At 50.4% G+C, this 18,428-nt stretch overlaps 1 protein-coding gene across 1 annotated transcript in view; it reads left to right on the top strand.

Moving 5' to 3' along the window:
• The window catches only part of PDZK1IP1 (PDZK1 interacting protein 1), a 28,207-nt gene extending 10,776 nt beyond the window's left edge, over positions 1-17,431 (top strand). Inside the window, exons 2-4 of the mRNA XM_090049324.1 lie at positions 10,652-10,760; positions 14,897-14,995; positions 16,509-17,431. Coding sequence (XP_089905450.1) covers positions 10,652-10,760; positions 14,897-14,995; positions 16,509-16,581 — 281 coding nt within the window. The 3' untranslated portion in view covers positions 16,582-17,431. The remainder of the gene's footprint in view (positions 1-10,651; positions 10,761-14,896; positions 14,996-16,508) is intronic.
• Positions 17,432-18,428: the final 997 nt, after the last annotated feature.

Raw genomic sequence — 18,428 nt, 5'->3', positions numbered from 1 at the left:
CTGAGCAGATCATCGAGTCCGACCCCCTGCCATGGCAGGAAAGAGTATTGGGGTCAAATGACCCCAGCAAGGTGTTCATCCAGCCTCCTCTTAAAGCCCCCCAGGGTAGGGGCCAGCACCACTTCTCTTGGAAGTTGGTCCCAGATCCTAGCCGCCCCGACCGTGAAGTCGCGCCTCCTGATGTCTCGTCTGAATCTCCCCTCTGCCAGCTTGTGACCGTTATTCCTGGTCACTCATGGCGGTGCTCGGGGAACAGGGACTTCCCCAGTGCCTGCTGGTCCCCCCTGACTGTTTGTAACAGGCCACAAGATCCCCCTCAGCCTTCTCTTGCGGAGGCTGAACAGGTTCAGGTCCCATCGCCTCTCCTCGGGCCTGCCCTGCTGCCCCCGACCATGCGAGTGGCCTCCTCTGGACCCTCTCCATGCTGTCCACATCCCTCCTGAAGTGCGGCGCCCAGACCTGGATGCAGTCCTCCCGCTGCGGCCTGACCAGTGCCGCATGGAGGGGGAGGATCACCTCCCTGGACCTGCTCGAGATGCATCTGCAGATGCACAAGGTGCGGTTGGCCCTCCTGACCACGTCCCCACACTGCCGGCCCATGTTCATCTTGGCATCAGTGATGACTCCAAGATCCTTTTCTGCCTCTGCCCTGACGAGAAGGGAGTCCCCCAGCCTGTAGGGATGGCACCAGTTCTTCCTCCCCAGGTGCAGCACCTTGCACTTGTCGGTGTTGAATCCCATCCTGTTCTCATCCGCCCACCCCTGTCACCTGTCCAGATCTAGCTGCAGCCTGTCCCTCCCTTCTCACGTGCTCACATCCCCCACATCTTAGTGTTGTCAGCAAATTTGCACAGGGTGCTATTTACCCCCTCGTCCAAGTCATGGGGATGTTGCGAGGAGTACTGACGGTGACGTGCTTCTAGTGCTGGGGACATGGAGGTACCTGAGCTACGCAGATGGGTCACTCCTGACCATCCAAACACCCTCTATTGCAAGAGAGCTCAGGTAGTGTTTGTTTTTTTGCAGCCGACAGCCTTGCTGATAATGGGGGCTAAACAGAGGTTAGGCGGGGGCTTTAGCCGTGCCCAAGTCCTCCTTACTATGAGGATGTCCCCAGTCAGTTGGGCTCCAGGCCTAAAGCCTTGAGCCACCATGGTCTGCCCGTGCCCTTAGCAGTCCCACCTCGTGAACAGCAACCCCCCCCAGACTGCCTCCTCTCTCCAGAGGTCCCACCTGAGGTCAGACTCCACTATTTGGTCGGTCTGTTGTTGTTTCGGAGCTCAGAAATAGCTGTTTCTTTTGTGTGCCTTGGCCACCTGGGCTAGGGACACAGCCCAGAAAGGGAAGTGGGCATGTGGAAGATCTGGGCCACAAGCATTGCTGGGCTGACCTGGTGGCTGGCCCATCAAACCTGCAGCCTCCCGTCCTCTGTGGTCATCAGGCTTTTATCCAGCCCCTCGCTAGCACCATGGCTGACTCCTTGTACTTCAGAGGCCAAAGGGCCTCTCATGCACCCAGCCCACTGTGAAATATGGACCAGGGGAGGGATAATTAGATGCAACTTGGTTGAGCTTATCTTACCTGGCACGACCAGATGTGTTGTTGATAGTCAAGTAGCTATCCTACCTTCTTATAAGGTCTAGACTAGGGGTGGGCAATTATTTTGGCTGGAGGGCCACTTCAGGTATTTTGGTGAGCTGTTGCAGGCCAGGGCGAGGTACTGACATGGCCCGGCACGGTGTGGGGACTGGGGCAATTGATCCTATGTGCCCTATGCCCATTGCTGGGGGTGCCTGATGGAGGGGGTTGGCGGGGTCTTCATGGTCTAGACAGAGCTTTTGACTCAGTGACTTTCTGGGGGAATGAGATCCTCAGAGCAGATGGCAGGGAAAGCGATGAATAGGTTGCAAGACAATACGGTCCTTCATCTCGCCGTCTGAGCCTCTGTTGACGCAGCAAAGTGGACATGGGAGTGGAGCACACCCATGCTGACCTGGTTTAGCGAGCACAGATATCAGTTGCAAGGACCCAGGGACTTCCAAGCTTTGGGAACCAGCATTTGCTTCCATCTGACGTGTGGTCGAGTTGCTATTGTGGGCCCAAACCTCTGTTACCACCTCTTCGTGGTTATGATTACCAGGCTAGCTATCTCTTGGGGTGCTATCACACACTGCAGTTGTCCCTCGGCATGGCCTCAATGCCAATAGGCATTACGCCCACATGGCAGAAGGCAGACGTGGGTTTGCAGTCATAACACGGCATACACGCCTCGTGCTGAGCTCCCAGAGCCTGGCACAACCATGAGAAAGTGGCACAGCTTGCACTGACTGTGATGGGAGTTGCCACCTCCCTTCGATGCCCGTGCTAGCGTTGATCTCCATGGACTATCTACCTGGTGCGAGCTGTGCTCATGACAGGCATCCACAGTTAACCCCGGTTTACATCCACCAGCACTGATTCCACTCCTGATTTTGGCCCCTAGGTATGTTACAAAGGACTGTGTTGTTGCTCTTCCATTTCCTGCAAATCCTCAGATCAGCTGAGGATTTCCTCCTACCGATCAGCAGAAGTTTATCAAGGAGGGGTGCTGACCTCACTCAGGGATGCCATTAGCTGCCCTCTGTTTATTTGTCTGGACAGATGTGCAGAAAACCAAGAGACCATTATCTAAGGGAGCTTTCTACCGCAGGAGAGGAGCTGCTGTTGTTGAATCGCAGGCTGTGCTGCTAACCTTGAGCAAACATTTTACCATCCCATCCCCCCCTGCGCTAGTTGAGAAAAACACTGTGACTTCATCCAGGCTGTGACCCATTCATCGACCTTCCTTTGTGTCTTCCCTTTTTGCCTAGCAGCCTTTCCTTCCCGTGCCAGTGACACGATTTTAGGTCATTTTGAGCCAGGTGCTTAGAAACTGTTGCTTTTCTTGCACACACAGTTCAATTCCCACTGAAGGGGAGTTTCTCCTTGGAGCTCAGGAGACTGGAGAGGTGTTTTGCTCTCAGTTTGGAGGGGGCCACAGTCAGAGTCCAGGTCGTATGCTTACAAAATGGTCAGAGGCAGCCTCCGGGTTGGGAAGTCGCAGTGTGCCATCTTCGGTTCCAGCTAGAGACAGCTGTCCTGCCATCCAGCTGTGCGACTGTGCATTTGTCATGTCCTGCCATCCAGCTGTGCTACTGTGCATTGCCTAATTCTGCTCCAGGTGCATCTGCAATTGTGTTGGTGGGTGATTCAATGGACCTAATACCACCTAACTTTCCTCAATAGACCGACTTCAAGGGACTGTTACAGAGGGGGAAACTGAGGCACAGAAAGAGAACAAGTGTCTTGTGCATAGGCACCCAGTGATAGAAGAGCGGTGCTTGCTTTGCCTCGATAGAGCACCCCCGCAGACCAGCGTGTCTGTAGGTGCCGATCTCTGCCAGTGACTCTGGGGAAGGGCTCTGCCAGAGGGAAGATAGGCATGACTGAAGTGGGCATGTTCAGTTTGCAGAAAAGGCAATTAAAAGGGGCCATGAGAGCAGTCGGCAAATACCTGAAGGGCTGCAACAGGAAGAGGGAAAGCACTTCTTGCCTCTTACTGCAGAAATCAGGCCACGCACCAACAGCTTGTAGTCGTAAGCAAAGTAAGTTTATGTTGCATATCAGGAAAATTTCATTCAATGTTACAGCGATGAGGCAGTGGATCAAACTGCCCAGGGAAACTGTGGGATCTCCATCACCGGAGGCGTTCAAGAAGACATTGGACAAGCATTGGTTAGGGATGCTCTGGGAGTGGCTGTGCCTGTGCTTCACTATGAGTATTTCCCATGCTTCTGGGCTTTACTGGTCATCGTGTGGGTCTGGGAAGGACATTTTCCCTCTCTTGCTGCTTCAAGTGTCAGGGTTTTTCTTCTTCATTTATCTTTAGCTTCCTCAGAAGCATTGGATGTTGGCAGCAGCCAAAGCTGAGGATTTTGACTGGGCCGTGCTTTGCTCGTACTGGGACTTAAACCCAGTGGTTTCTGGCTAAAGCGTCTTGCTCCTCTGCTTAAGATCAGGTTGTTCACCAGGGATCCTGGTTTTTTCCCATTTAAAAAAAAACAAACCCAATTTTCAGTTTAAAAAGTACCTCCAAATCCACATTTTCCCATGATTTAAAATGAAGTCTCTCTCTCTCTCTCCCAGCAGACAAGGTTCTTTGGGTGAATCTGATATCTTTTATTAGACCAACTTAAATAGATGGAAAAAAATGTTAGCTATTTAAGTTGGTCTAATAAAAGATATCAGATTCACCCAAAGAGCCTTGTTTGCCTATGTCCTTAGACCAACATGACTCTCACCTACACCCGTGTGTGTGTGTGTGTGTGTGTGTGTGTGTGTATTAGTGGTGTTCCATTTAAAATCATGGGAAAATGTGGATTTAGGGTTACATTTTTTTAACTGAAAATTGAGGACTTTTTTTTTTTAAATCAGAGAAACTTGGGATCCCTGCTGATCATCATATTTGGGGTCAGGAAGGAATTTTTACCCCATGGACAGATTGGTATGGACTGGGTTTGAGGGTTTTTTTGCCTTCATCCATAATGAGGAGCATGGCCTTCTTTCATCCCCCAAGCATGTTTTAAGAGCCTTCCTGGCAGCAGGGCTGTGGCCCCCTTGCCTTACCCATGGCAGGGTAGGCTGTCATGCCTTGTGCGTGTGTCAGGGCTGACTCCACGTGTAGTCCTGCTAAGAGGTTAGACAATGGATTTATATTGGATGGTTTGGATAGGAGCGATCCTGCCCCAGGCAGGGGGTTGGATCAGATGTGATCCCAGGAGGTCCCTTCCACCCGGTTCTCTGTGATGCCAAGATCTATTTTACAGCTAGTGCACAGAAAGCAGAGGTATGGAGAGGGGGAAGCTATCTCAGACCAAAGCCTAACCTGGGTTTAATGGTCCATCATGCTCGGCCACTTCCAAGGCTGTTTCATCTCTGAGTAACAGATTGAATTGCCAAGACTTGCGGCTCACTTCCCCAGCTATCGGCCAGCACTTGTTAGGTTGTTCCTTGGGTATAAGCCCTCCTCCAGGGTTAAGTTTTCACCATAAGGCATGCTTTATGTTGGGTGGAAAAGCCAAAGGTAAAAGGATGTTCCTACAATGGGACAGAGTAGCGGGAGGCTTTGGACTGGTTTGCTGCTTTCCGCTTCATACACAGCACATAGAGTCAGGACATTTTCCCCTCCCACTGTCCTTTTGGATGTTTGCACTGTTTTTGCCAAAGTGGATGCCAAAGTTTCAGAGCCACTCCCAGCCCTGCTGGAAAGGGTGGAGACAGGAGTTGATAGATTAGCTGTGACCCTGAAAAGCCCATTTACTGTTGTTTTTGAGCAGCGTGTGGAAATGGCAGCTGAGATCGGGAGGGGTGCATATTGTATCCCCCCCCCCCCCGTACAGACAGGGATCGACACTCATCCAAGCCTGTTTGCGGATGCCAGAGCTAGGAACAGGCCCCTGATCAGTTGAGCCCTGTTGCAATGGCCTCAGTGACAGCCTGAAGTTCCCCCCACCCTCCATCTAGCAGGTCCTCAGCATGGCTGGTGCAACTCGGGAGGATTTAGCCCCGCGTCAGCTTTTGTGTCATCTTGCTGTGCTGCTGCGTCCCCCTCCATGCACCGCACAGCTTGCGGTCGGCTGGCTCCCCTCCAGCCTCACACCACCCCCGAAACTTGGAAGGGGATCACACTAAAAACAAGCAGGAGCGTGTACATTGCTAGCAGCAGAGTGTCGCGCCGAACCCACTGGCACCTCCTCTGACAGGTTTGTTATGCTAATAGACCCTCCGTAATCCTCTTTGCAACATCATAATCATTAGCGACGGATTATAACCTCCAAAAAACACTGCAGTTACTTCCTCCTTGGCAGGAGCTGGAGGGTGGCTGTTTTCTGGGAAGGAGAGATGAGGAGGGCAGCGAGTGCTCGGAGGCAGGTAGAGATGCCTGTACAAGGTGCTGACAACCAGTGCCTAAGAACGGGGCATGGTGTTGGCATGGTAGACATTGTTGATGGTGTTGTTGGTGTTCCCCGCAGTCCGGGGACTGGTGTGGGGTACTGCTGGCACCTTGTTCCTTCAATATCTAGAGGAAACCTGCTGATTTCATAGAGCCTGAAAATCCTAGGTGGACAAGGATGGCTCCATGGGTCAGGCGCTGACATGGGAGCCTGGAATCCATGGTCCTGTCCCCTGCCGCGAGGACCACAGACTTCCTCTGGGAGCTCAGACAAGTCTCTTGGCATGTGCATGGTCTCTGCAAAGAGGTGCCCAGTATAACTTAGCCTGGCGGGGGTAGTCGTGCCAGCCTCAGCAATCTTTAATCCCTGCCCTTGGATGGAGGGGAGGCCTAGGGACAGTGCCAGGGGGTGCATACTCCCTATCTGCAAACCTAGAAATGTGGGGTTGGGTCAGCCCTCTTTGCAGCCACTCTGGAGACATTGCCCCGTGGTAGAGAGCAGGCACTGGGGGTGACTCCAGGGCAACTACTTTGGCTCAGGTCCAGCGTGTGCAAGTGGGAGTGGGTGGGTGGGGGTGTGCCCAAGAGTGTGCAACTGCAGCGCTGTCCCGGGGGACCACCCGACAATTCAGCCGGTGGACTTGCAGGGAGATTTGCTAGGTTACTACCCTCATTCCTGGACGGTTCTTCACCTCGAGGGTACGCTGAAGGAAATCAAGAGGGGTTCAGCTACAACAGCAATGAGTGTGTGCCCTAGACACAGAAGAGGCAATGGGACCTACATAGGACTGGAAGGGGCCTGCTGGTACAGCATCACTTGTGTATGTTGCACATATGCAAATGGGAAGGGAATGAGATGTTGAGATGCTGCTGGGTTTTCTACACCTTGAAATATAGAGGCAGGGAGCCTCTAGGAGGCAGCTGTCCCACTCTTTTCCCTGATAGGATGCAGAACTCTCTTCGTCCCTCGGGGAAAGTTTATATTTGAATATATGGACAAAAGAACTGCTGTACCAGGTCAGGCCAAGCATCCACTGAGGCCCATCTCCTAAACAGTAGCAAGTAGTGGATGCTTTAGGAAAACTATAATAAATGGAGCACGTGCAGAATGATCCACCTCATGTCAGAGCTGGAGTCATAGCGTTTGGGGATGTCCTGAGCCTGAGGTCACACCACCGACAGTTGTGGGATGGACCTGTCCTCCCTAGATTTGTCTAATCTCTTTTGGTTTTGAAATCTGTGTACTGCTGCATGCTAAATCTGTGGGCCTCCTTAAGAGAAAGGGGATTACACTCCTGGCTTCCACAACATACTGCGGCAAGGAGTTCCCTGAGTTTCATAGTTGTTCATAGGGGCTGGAAGGGCCCTTACAGATCAGAACATCGGGGGGTTTTATGCATAGTGTAAAAGAGGGCCGTCTTGTATTAGTTTTAAACCCACCACCTCATCACGTTATTGGCTGCCTGTAGTTTTTGTATTACGAGTCATAGTGTGAATGTTTGTATTATGATAACAGTTCCCCATTCACTCTTTCCACTCCATTCATACTTGCGTAGACCTCCTTCATAGGACCCCATCAGTCATCTCTTTTCTAAGCTGAAGAGTCTCTGCCATTTCCATCTCCCCTCCTAGGGAAGCTGTTTCACCCCCCATCTTTATTGCCCTTCTCTGCGCCTTGTCTACATCAGGGCAGGGGGTCGGACTCGAAGACCTACTGAGGTCCCTTCCAGCCTAACATCTATGAATCTACTATACCTGTTTTGAGATGGGGGAACCAGAACTACACACAGTATCTAAGATAAGGGGGCACCATGGATATCTATAATGGCATAATAATGCTTTCCGTTGTTTTGCTGTGCACGGTGCTGTACACCGGTGCAATGGAAAGACACAGGGGGGATTTGCTTTCTTTGTGTACACGGAGAATGCAACACTAGGGATGGGCGTGAGATGCAGAATTTGGGGGCAGGTTGTGATCCCGTTGAGGTGAGGAGGCCATCAAGCTCAGGGGTTTGGGTTTTGTCTGGGCTCTAATGGAAAACGACATAGAGGAGCAAGGTGACCGGTAGGGAGGGATCAGCTGATTGTCCCCGTGTTGAGCTGAGGAGGCTGCAGTCTAGGGCTGTTGTTCTGGAAAGCTCTGCCCTGCCATCCCAGGCCTCCTGCTGAGCCAAGCTAAAGACCATCGGGCTTTCCCGTTATGTTGCCTTCCTTGGAGGGTGCTATTGTAGTGATGTTTGAGAGGCTGTTGGGGTAGAGGTGCTTCATGTCAACCTCACCTTCCTGGGCTGGCTGGGACTCCAAGGCTAAGAGCTGGTCAGGTAAGAGCCCAGCTCAGCTGGCATGTGTCCTAGGGTATGGCCCAGGCTTCAAGATTGGGTGCAGTTCCCCAACTCTATGACAGACAATGAAGCCTTGGGTAATTCCCCAGAAAACTGCTAATTTGTAGAATCATAGAAAACGAGGGTTGGAAGGGACCTCAGGAGGTCACGCCTCATCCAACCTACCCATCCCCAACTAGATCATCCCAGCCAAGGCTTTGTCTATCCGGACCTTAAAAACCCCCAAGGATGGAGATTGCACCACCTCTCTAGGTAACTTCTTCCAGTGCTTCACTTATTGAGAAAGTTTTTCTTAGTATCTACCCTCAACTTCCCTTGCTGCAGCTTGAGCCCATTGCTCCTTGTCCTGTCATCCGCCCCTACTGAGAACAGTCCAGCTCCAGCCTCTTTGCAGCCCCTGGCAGGGAGTTGAAGGCTGCTATCAAATCCCCTGTCAAACTTTTCTTCTCAAGACTAAAAAAAGCCCAGGTCTTCTAAAACTAAATAATCTCCAAACTAAATAATTTTTCTGCACTTCCTCATGGGGTACCCAGCTAATCCTCAAGAGGTGAGCTGGACAAAGCATTTGCATTAGCCAAAAAGTCCTTTCAGTTTTGGGCTGATTGAAGCATTAAGCAAACGCATGTCAGATTTAGCAATTTATTCCAACTGAACGGGGGACGCCTGTGTTTTATCAGCATTTCCAAAAATGAAATGTTTGGATTTTTCAAGGGCAGAATGACGTTTCGGTTGCAGTCGATCTCATGTTCATGGAAAGAATGAACAAGGGGTTGTGTTTTGGGCCACGCAAAATGCTGTGTTTGATCCAAAAGGAGTGTTTTGTTGAAAACGGGGGGGAAAAAAATTAAACAATTTATAAATTAAAAAATATATATATATTTGATGTCATCCCTGAATGGAATTTGTTTGCTCACTGAACCGGAGTCAGTTATTTGCAGAGACATTGTCCCAATGCAGTTGGGACACAGCTTTCCGGGTGGACTGCAGTAGGGCTGTTAGACTTAATATTTGTTGGCTCTGGATTTAGGACCCAGACCGACCACGATTATTTCCCATTCAATAATAGGCAAATGTGTTGATACACCGTGATAACAGAAAAGAAGCAATACAAACAATCCAGCAATTCTGTATGTCTACCAAATCCTAGGGCTGTCATCAGAGTCGAAGTACATCTGCCCAGGATGCAGTCTTCACTTGGAGGCTGTTTCTTAGGTCAGTGGCCTGGAGGTGGGATACCGACGCCCACACCACCCCCTTCGGAGGGGTGGATGAGACGAGCTGGTAGTATGCCCTCTGTCCGTGGTGGCCTCTGGGACCCTTCCCAGGGGCCCCTCTTGGGGAGGAGGAGGAGGGAAGGACGAGACAAAAGGAGGGACCCTTTATTACTCTCAAGTCTCTGCCTTTTTATTCTCCATGACTCTTGACGACTCTTCATCCGTGGCTATCTCTGGCTGGTGTCTCTCTGTGCTCACACATCCACATAGCCTTCTGGGCCTTTTCCTAATCTGGTCCATTCCCCCGAAACAGGAACTATGGGGCCCCTGCTCTGCGCCTTGTTAGCTGGTGTCTTTTTTATCTCATGTTATGGATGGTATAGCACGTACTCCTGTTCCTAGACTTTGTGTCCGTTAGCCTTGTTGTGTTAGACAGCCTGTCTTCTTCCAAGTCTGTATGGAGCTGTGTGTGTGCACCTTAGACCCAAGCTCTTTAGAAATCAATTAACCCCGCTGCCTATCTTGAACCCTTCTAATGCTTAGCTAGATAGATGGATACGTGCGTATCTATCTATCCAGAGATGGATACGTGCGTATCTATCTATCCAGAGATGGATACGTGCGTATCTATCTATTTATTGACTGATAGATAGATATATGCATATCAATTGATCGATTGATAGCTAGCTAGCTAGATAGATAGATATACACACACCTATAAGCCAATTCCCCAAAAACAAACCTTAACATACCATTTCTAAGTCAACAGTATTCAGCTGCTTTAAGCCAAGCACAGATTTAGGAGCTGGGTTGGGACTAGGATGATCAGCATAATACAAAATGACGCTCTAAGGGCTTGTTAGTCTGCTTTCATGCTGGGGCAGGGAATATCACCATGCCTTGCTCCCTCCCTCCCATCCATCCTTGCTGGATCCCGGAAATGAGGCAATGCTGTTTCCTCAGAGCAGCCCTGAGTATGTTCGAGAAACCACATCCCAGCTGGGGAGCCTGACACGGTGCAGAGGCGTGTTGGCCAAGCCTGGGGCTACCGCGCTGATGAGGGCGGTAAATGAACGTAGAACGGAGGGAGCTAAAAGTGACGTCTGCTACCCTTTTCTCCGCAGCCGCGAGAAGGCTCCAGCCATGGATGCAAGGACTCATCGCGGTGGCCGTTTTCTTAGTGCTGGTGGCGATTGCTTTTGTGGTGAATCGATACTGGTGCCAGGAGAAAGAGTAAGTGTGCTTCCTTGGTGGGAACTTGGCCACGGTTGATTTGGCGTCACTACTGTCAATGCCCCTCCACACAAGTCTCTCCTGACGACCCGGGTGAGGTCTGCGGAGGCTGCATACCAGAGTTAATGACCAGCACTTGATGCGTATAGGGAAGTCAAATGTATTGGAAACTCCTTGATATTATTTCCTGTACTCACACGCACCCTTTCCCCAAAAATCGGCCCTTCAAAATTGGGGCCTGTGTCTATGCTGGAAGGGAGGAATCGAAGCATGGAGACACTATAGTATAGCTGCTGTGCTTCTCCCTCCCCTTCCAGCCTCAGGGAGAAAATTCACCCTTCAGGATCAGAGCTGCCAGTGTTAACTCTGTCACAGACGCTGGTGAATTGGCAGTAGTGGTGCCAAAAGCTGCTGCCAATTTGCCAGCAGCGATGAGAAGGATAACATTTCAGCACAGATGCTCAGGATTCAGCCGTGACTCTGGCAAACTCCCTCTGCTTATTTCCCCGCTCCCTCATTCTGCCTACCCCACACAAGTTGCGGGTCTTATTTTGAGGTCTGTGGCATGCCAGACAATATGGTACTTACAAACACAAGCACGGTCACACCCCACCCTCGTCATGACCTGGCCTTGTGCCACTTATACCCCCTGACCCAGCCGGGGAAAGGCACGTGAAGGCCCTAATTATACTGCAACATGGAAGCAGCCAATGGCCAAGCTTGAAACTCAGATTTTCAGCTGAGCAGAGGCAGGACAGGTCCAAGCAGAGCAGCTGTTGGACACTTGCTGCAAGCGCCCGTTTGCACTGCTTTTGGTAGGTTTGAGCACTTACCCTAACCCGAACCCAACTCCTTCCTAGCAATGTAAGGTGCTCTTGATAGGACGGGTCTGCTCTGCTGCTAAAATCCACCTGCCAGGGCTCAGAGGAAGGTTAGAGAGGAGAGAAGCCCATTTTAATTCACTTGGCCTCCCTTCGGAAGAGACACTGCTGAAGCTTAGCAACCTGGAGTTGTTCCAAGCCCGATTTCCTCCCGTCCACAGCGGTTATCAACTTACGTCCCTGCCTGTCCATGCCTTCCCATCCCTTGCGCATGTCCTGGTCATCGCTGTCTAGCAAGCGCCGGAGGAATCGGTGCCCCTCATACCATGAGGACCTAAACCAGCACACAGAAGCCAGCCCCCACTGAGCACTGGGTGGGATTCAGATTGAGGATTTGCTTTCAGAGTCGAAAAGCTTGGCTTGGATCGAACTGTGAACCAGGCTTTGATCTAATTGCTACTCGCAACTTCTGCTTTGAATCGACGTGCAAACTCCTGCGGTTGCTGGGTGTGTGCGTATCGGCATGCACACACATGCACATGCTCTCCGAACAGACCGACTCCAGGTCACCAGCCACATGAGAGTGAAACAAAGAACATTGCAAAGTGTTTTGCAATGGGCTGTTGCAAGGCAGACTGGACAAACCAGTTAGCGGGAGCAGACACTTCGGATGACAGATTAGTTTTACTGAACGCCGTAGGCTTGCATCGCACGTCACTGGCATCGGGGAGGGCTGCTACAGGAATACAGGCTTTGCCACTGTACATAGTGTCACCTGGACACAAAGGGTAGGTAGACTAAATAGAAAGCCCTTAAAAGTCCAACCATTCCTAGCAAAACGTGACAACCCCACTGGGAGTTTGCCTGTATAGGGACTCCTGAGCCATAGCTATTAACAGCCTGTGCCTGAGTCCAGTTGCAGTGTTTGGAGGGTTTTGCTATAGCCCTGGAGATGTGGAGTTCAAGCTGTACCCTCATCTCACAAAAAGCTGCCTTCTTCCTTAGCAGACCTGGCGAGGCAAAGGGCAGGAGATTATGGCGCTACAGGCTCTTCCTGTTACTAGCCCCATGGCCTGTTAGTTTTGGGAGGACACTTGACTCTCCTTAAATGCAGCAGTAGACTCTACTCATGGGAAGTGCAGTGCGTGTGTGTTATGCATCCCCCTCTCTACTCTCTCCAGAGAGGAGCCCATGCCAAGGAGCTTTACCTGGAGGTTTTAGCTCTGGAGCTCCCTGCTTACATCCCCGAGCTGTTGGCAAAGGGACCTTGGCGGCCTCTTTCCATGGCTGGTTCTCAAGCTCCCTCCTTCTCCATCCCTGCAAAGGCGTTGCCTATCGAGGCCTTAACTCCCATTGGGTTGAACGGAGCTGATGGGGATCGGCGACTTCCACAGAAACACCTTGGAGAATCTGGGCTCCGGTAATTTTAAGGAGACAACTTGTCCCATAATCCTTTGCATTGGCTACTGCTGCAAAACCTTCTGGAGAAGCACTCAGGGCCCATGGCCAGGGCTCTGGTCTGTGACTGGGATGAACAAGGGGAGGGCTGGGGGGAGATGCCGAGATGCATCCTGCCCTGGAAAGGGAGGTAGCGTACCGGGAATAGCTGCTGTGGAGTCATCTGCAGATGGGATCCCCCTTTTTTCCGATGGCAGCTCCCCCCTGCAGTCAAACCATTGCCTTCTCCTAATATTCTGGGTTCCCAGAGGAAGGGCAAGCTCCAGAAGACCACACAGGAGGCCAACCATGCAGATGGACCCCAGCCTGATCTGCCAACTTGAGCGCGCTCTTCCCCTCACTCCTGAAAGCTCCAGGCTTGTTTCGCCATTGATTTCCCACCTGGATCATAGATTCCTCCAGGGTTTTGTGGGCAGAGGACCTGCTTGCCTCAGTTTCCCCATCTGCCAAAAGCGGCTGAAAAGCGGTCAGCAAGCACTCGGAGAAAACAGAGCGGTTCCTCGGGTGGTGCCCAGGATCGCAGCACTCCCCTGACTTCAGTGGAGCTATAAAAAATTTATACCAGTTGATGCTCTTCCTTCCCAGTCCGCAGCACCCTGTTGCCTGAACCACCTTAAGGAGGAAAGGGAGGCAGTGTGCACCAATGAATGGCTCACAATGGGAGTCAGTGGTCCACCCAGCTCTTTCTCCGGCCCCAGAAGAGGCATTAGGCTTCTGGGAAGCCCTTTCACATACACATGGGATGACTTGAGGTAGCTTAGTCTAGTGGAGGTCTCCAGAGACCCAGGCACAGTTTGGTTGACCTTCACACCAACCCACTTTGGACAAGTCCACCACTTGCCGTCACAGCGGGGGACACCAGCATTGACCTGCTTTCGAAAAAAAGCTTTAAGACGCATGCTGCAGGAATGATTATTAGAAACTTGAGTACACATTCAGTGGGTGTTGCAGGAACCAACTCTTGAGTTTTCCCCGCCCCTTGTTATGAATCACCAGATTCATGAAAGAGCAGGGCAGAGTAAAGAAAAACCCTTGAACTTAATGGCAGAGCATTGAGGAGCAACTTGTGACTGAACAAGGGAGACCGTCCTAGATAAAAAGCCACTCCTGAGTCTCTTTGCAGGTTTCCAGGCCAAAAGGAGTCTCTTTAAACAGTCTGTGGCCTGATCATAAAAGGGGAATTAATGTCTGGGTATGTCTACATTGCAGATGGCAGTGCAGTATAGAACGAATAAAGCTAGCTTTAAATGAATTAATTTAAGGTAGTTTAGTGTAGTTGTGTCAGCTGGGAGCTCCGTGTGGACTAATTCAGCCTCATTCTTTTTTAAAGCTAATTTGGTTACCTCTGTAAGTATCCATCTCTCTGCTTTTGTGAGCTACTTACCCAAAACCAGGGGTGCAGGTTGTAGCCGTGTTGGTTGAAGGACACAGGAAGACAAGGTTCTTTGGGTAAATCCAGTATCTTGTATTAGACCAATTTAAATAGTTGGAAATTTTTTTTCTGCATGGCTTTCTTATATGCATACCAGCCTCTGGCTTCTTTACTATGCATCCCAGCCAGGAAGAGCACACACCAACTGCAGAGACTTCCTCAGCCTGACAAAAGGTATTGATACCCAGAAGCTTGCTAAGAAGAATTTTTCCAATAATTTGAGTTGGTCTCATAAAAGATATCAGAATTGCCCAGAACCAAAAATTCAAAGGGTTTGATAACACCTGGGAATTCGTGGTGAGATGATGATTACAGAGGATGAAATTATTTGCTCTGTTGCTTCGTCCCTAGCTGTGTGCATTGGGTCATGCGGCTAGCAGCATTTCTGTTGCATCTAAACTGCTCTAACTGTGCTTCTTGTGCAGCGAAAGCATGGAGTCGGTGGTCACCATCGGAAACAAGCCAGACCCCGTCGTATCCAATGGGCACGAGGGGAAGTACTCCTCAAACGTGGCTGATTTCAGGTGATGGAGCCATTCAAGAGCTTTCTAGTTCTGTGACCCAACGGGTCCCATTTTGTGTTGGGTCAGTGGGGTGGAGGGAGGGTCAGAAATGACTTTCTGGCATCTTTACACCATCCAGATTCTGGGTACCAGGGATCAGAATGGCCTCTGGTTGTATGTCTAGAGCAACCTCCTCATGTGCTAGGGACCTAGCTCCTTCCACTTTCCTCCATAACCCTCCTTCCCCTCATCTGTGTCCCCTGTATGGCCCCCATAACACATGAGAGATAGAGGGTTGTTCCTAGTACCTCTATATGCATCTGAAGAAACGAGCTCAGGCTCACAACAGCTTATGCTTTACATGTCTGATTTAGTCTATAAGGTTGGTCTACAAGGTTAGTTTATAAGTCTATAAAAAGTTAGTCTATAAAGTTCGTCTATAGTCTATAAGGTTAGTCTATAAGACTTCAGACTAATACCACCTCCCCCTGCTCCCTGAATGCAAAAGACAGGGAAGGGAGGGTGGGAGGGGATAGGAGGCAAGTGCCAGGGGAGGGATGGGGTCCCTTCTGAGCAAGGCAAACATGTAATAAAGCTGTAGGGACGAAGGGGTCACAAAACATAATCCATGCAATGGGATAAGACTCTGGACCCTGTGTTTAGACCAGACTGAATCCAGTCTGTGGATGATTTCTTGCTCTGCAATTTCATGATCAAGTTGGCTTTTAAAGTGTTGCTGCAGAAGACCAGCTACTATGAGCTCAGCGATGGTATGTCCAGGGAAGCTGAAGTGTCCTGCCACCGTCTTGTGTGTGCTCTTGGATTGGATGTATTAATCCAGTTTCACTCCTGTTTCTAGCCAGTTTAGCATTCTAGGGCCGTTCTTATTTTTGCAAGCCGAGGCCCTGATCCTACAAGATGCATGCACCTAATACGGCCATATGAGACTGAATGCACACCTACACTTATCTGATTTTGGAAGCTAAGCAGTCACGGGTTTGACTAGTACTTGGATAGGAGCCCAGCCTTGAATCCTGGGTGCTGGAGGCAGCACTTACATACCTTCTGTGCTTTAAGCACAGTGAAGCATCAAAGTAAAATGGGCACATCAGTCTTTGCAAGATCGGGGCCTTTAAGCTTCCTATTGCATCAGTAATTGCCAATGAAATGCTAGCATTGTTGGCAGTATTAGTCCGTGCATGGATGGAGCAGAGGCATTTTGCCCTACCTTTCCTAAAGATCTACCCTAAATAGAGCAATAGGAAAGTCCCGACTCCGGCTTCCAGAATCTAGCAGCCCAGGTACGATGACCCATAGCCACGTAGTATTAAAACCAGCCAAGCTGGTCCCTTCCAGCCCCCATGAAATTATGAAGAGACAGCAGTCGTTCTTCTGCACGCTGGCCACTTCATCACAGACTAGTATGGGTCGCCCCCCTCTTTCTGTTTAAACCGGGGCCCGTTCAGTTATAGACCTGACTGAAAGACCTTTGCTCGCAGGCTTCATAACTGACCACTGTTCCCTAATATTTCAGATCCCGAGAGAACGAGCACGCCTACGAAAACGTCATCGAATACAATGAGAAAGTCCTCACCACCGCGATGTAGCGACTGCCTTTGAGGATCGCTCCATCTTCACCACCTCCACCAAACCCTAACTCTCCTCCTCTCGTTGCGAGGATCCAACCACCCCCCCGGGCAGATGAAGATCGCTCCGATGAACCATCCACGTAGCCCCTTTCTCTTTCTCTTCCTTGTGTGAAACCTCTGCTACACGGGACAACTTGGTGTGGACCTCGTTGGGAGTCCTGCTGCCTGCCAGTGACAGGAATGGTGGGGCAGCCTCCGGATGGGACACCGTCCTTGCTGCAACCAGTGCCTGGGTGGCAGGGACATTAGCTAGCTTGGGCTCCTTCTCCCTCTTCCCTCCAGGTGCAGTGAGGTGTGGAAGGAGTCTTTGCTAAACCTACTCCCAAGATAACAGCTGGCACCTCAAGACCAACCCAGAGGGAGAAGTGGCATGGCTGCCACATGCCCACCCCTTCACAGCTAGAAGCAAAGACCAGTCAGTTTTGCAATTACAGGCTGGCTCCTGTGGCACGCACTCTGGAGGTTTCTACCTGGCCCCATGTGTATGAAACCCCCCAGCCTTCTTGCTTCCCCCCGCCATTCCTTGTTATCATCTGCGGCTGGGCTAATAGCCTTTCTATGAATAGCCAATCTTGATATCTGAGCCAAATGAGCTAATGGTGTCTTTCCCAGACACACTTATTCCCCACTCCTGGAGCTAGTTATTTATTGAGTGAAAGATCTGCGCATCCTCTTGTTGGCAATCATATCATTTCTCTCTGCTGGTGAACAACAAAAATAGCCAAGCGATTGAATCTGCCGTAGCAGGAATCTGCTCCTTAGTACATATTTTTTCCTCGTGAGCAATAAAGAGAATTATTCTCAAATGTTGTGATGGCCGGTGAGGCGTAATGAATTGGGTGCCCTGACAGTTAGGGGCTTTTGTGGGCAGGAAACAGGTGCCTATTTAATGGGAAATAACGATAGTCTCAGCAATCTTCTGAATGGGCCAGGCCTAGTCTGCCTCCAGGCTGGGATCTGAGCAGGGTATGGATGGAGGTCAGCTCTCACCTCTGATCAGCCTGTGTTGCTACCTACTATCACCGGCTTGGGGACTGGACACGGGCACCTCCGTATTTTCCACCGATGCTGTTGCTCATCTGTGTGACGTCCCCTCGCTGTATCAGCCAAGCGACTTCACTGCTCCCCTTCACATCCCTCCTTCAAGCTCCTCTTGATACTTGTAGAGAAGTAAACGGCGGTCCGGCTGCTGAGACCACATTGACCAGTATGGTCCCTGTGTTTCCTTGTATTCCCTCACTGGCTCATTTCCATCCATCTCACTTGGATTAGAAGCCCTTTGGGCCCTTGTGTTCTTGGTTTGTACAGGGCCTAGCACAGCAGGATCCAAGACTACAGCTCCTAGCCAATACATGAATGCCAGCCATACTTCTCTATAAGCATCAAGACTACAGCTCCTAGCTAATACATGAATGCCAACCGTATTAACTGTAACTTTCTAGTTACCAGAACTCACGGTAGAAGTGATATCTTTTATTAAACCAAATAGTTTTTTTCACCAAAAAAATTACTTGCAAGCTTTTGGGCACAAGCACCCTTTTTCAGGCATAGGAGAAAAGACTGTAAATGTTCTCCCGGGTAGAAATGAAAGTTCATTTCGCATGGGAACGGATAACTTGTTAGTTATAGCACTTGAGTGAGACTGGGTTTAACTTCTGGCTTTGATTTCAGTCATGGCCCTTTGGGCCAGATGTTTGATTTCGATTTCGCCAGGAGTTAAGCACCTATGTACCCATAAAAATCTTCCCCTTTGTCTTCCCATGCCTCAGTTGTCCATCTGCAGAACAGGCATAAGACCCTTTTCC

Source organism: Crocodylus siamensis, chromosome 5, assembly GCF_052110815.1.
Source record: "Crocodylus siamensis isolate JL-2025a chromosome 5, ASM5211081v1, whole genome shotgun sequence".
Classification (NCBI taxonomy): domain Eukaryota; kingdom Metazoa; phylum Chordata; order Crocodylia; family Crocodylidae; genus Crocodylus; species Crocodylus siamensis.
The sequence above is the reverse complement of the archived record's forward strand: the minus strand, read 5'-3'. Positions and strand labels throughout refer to the sequence as shown.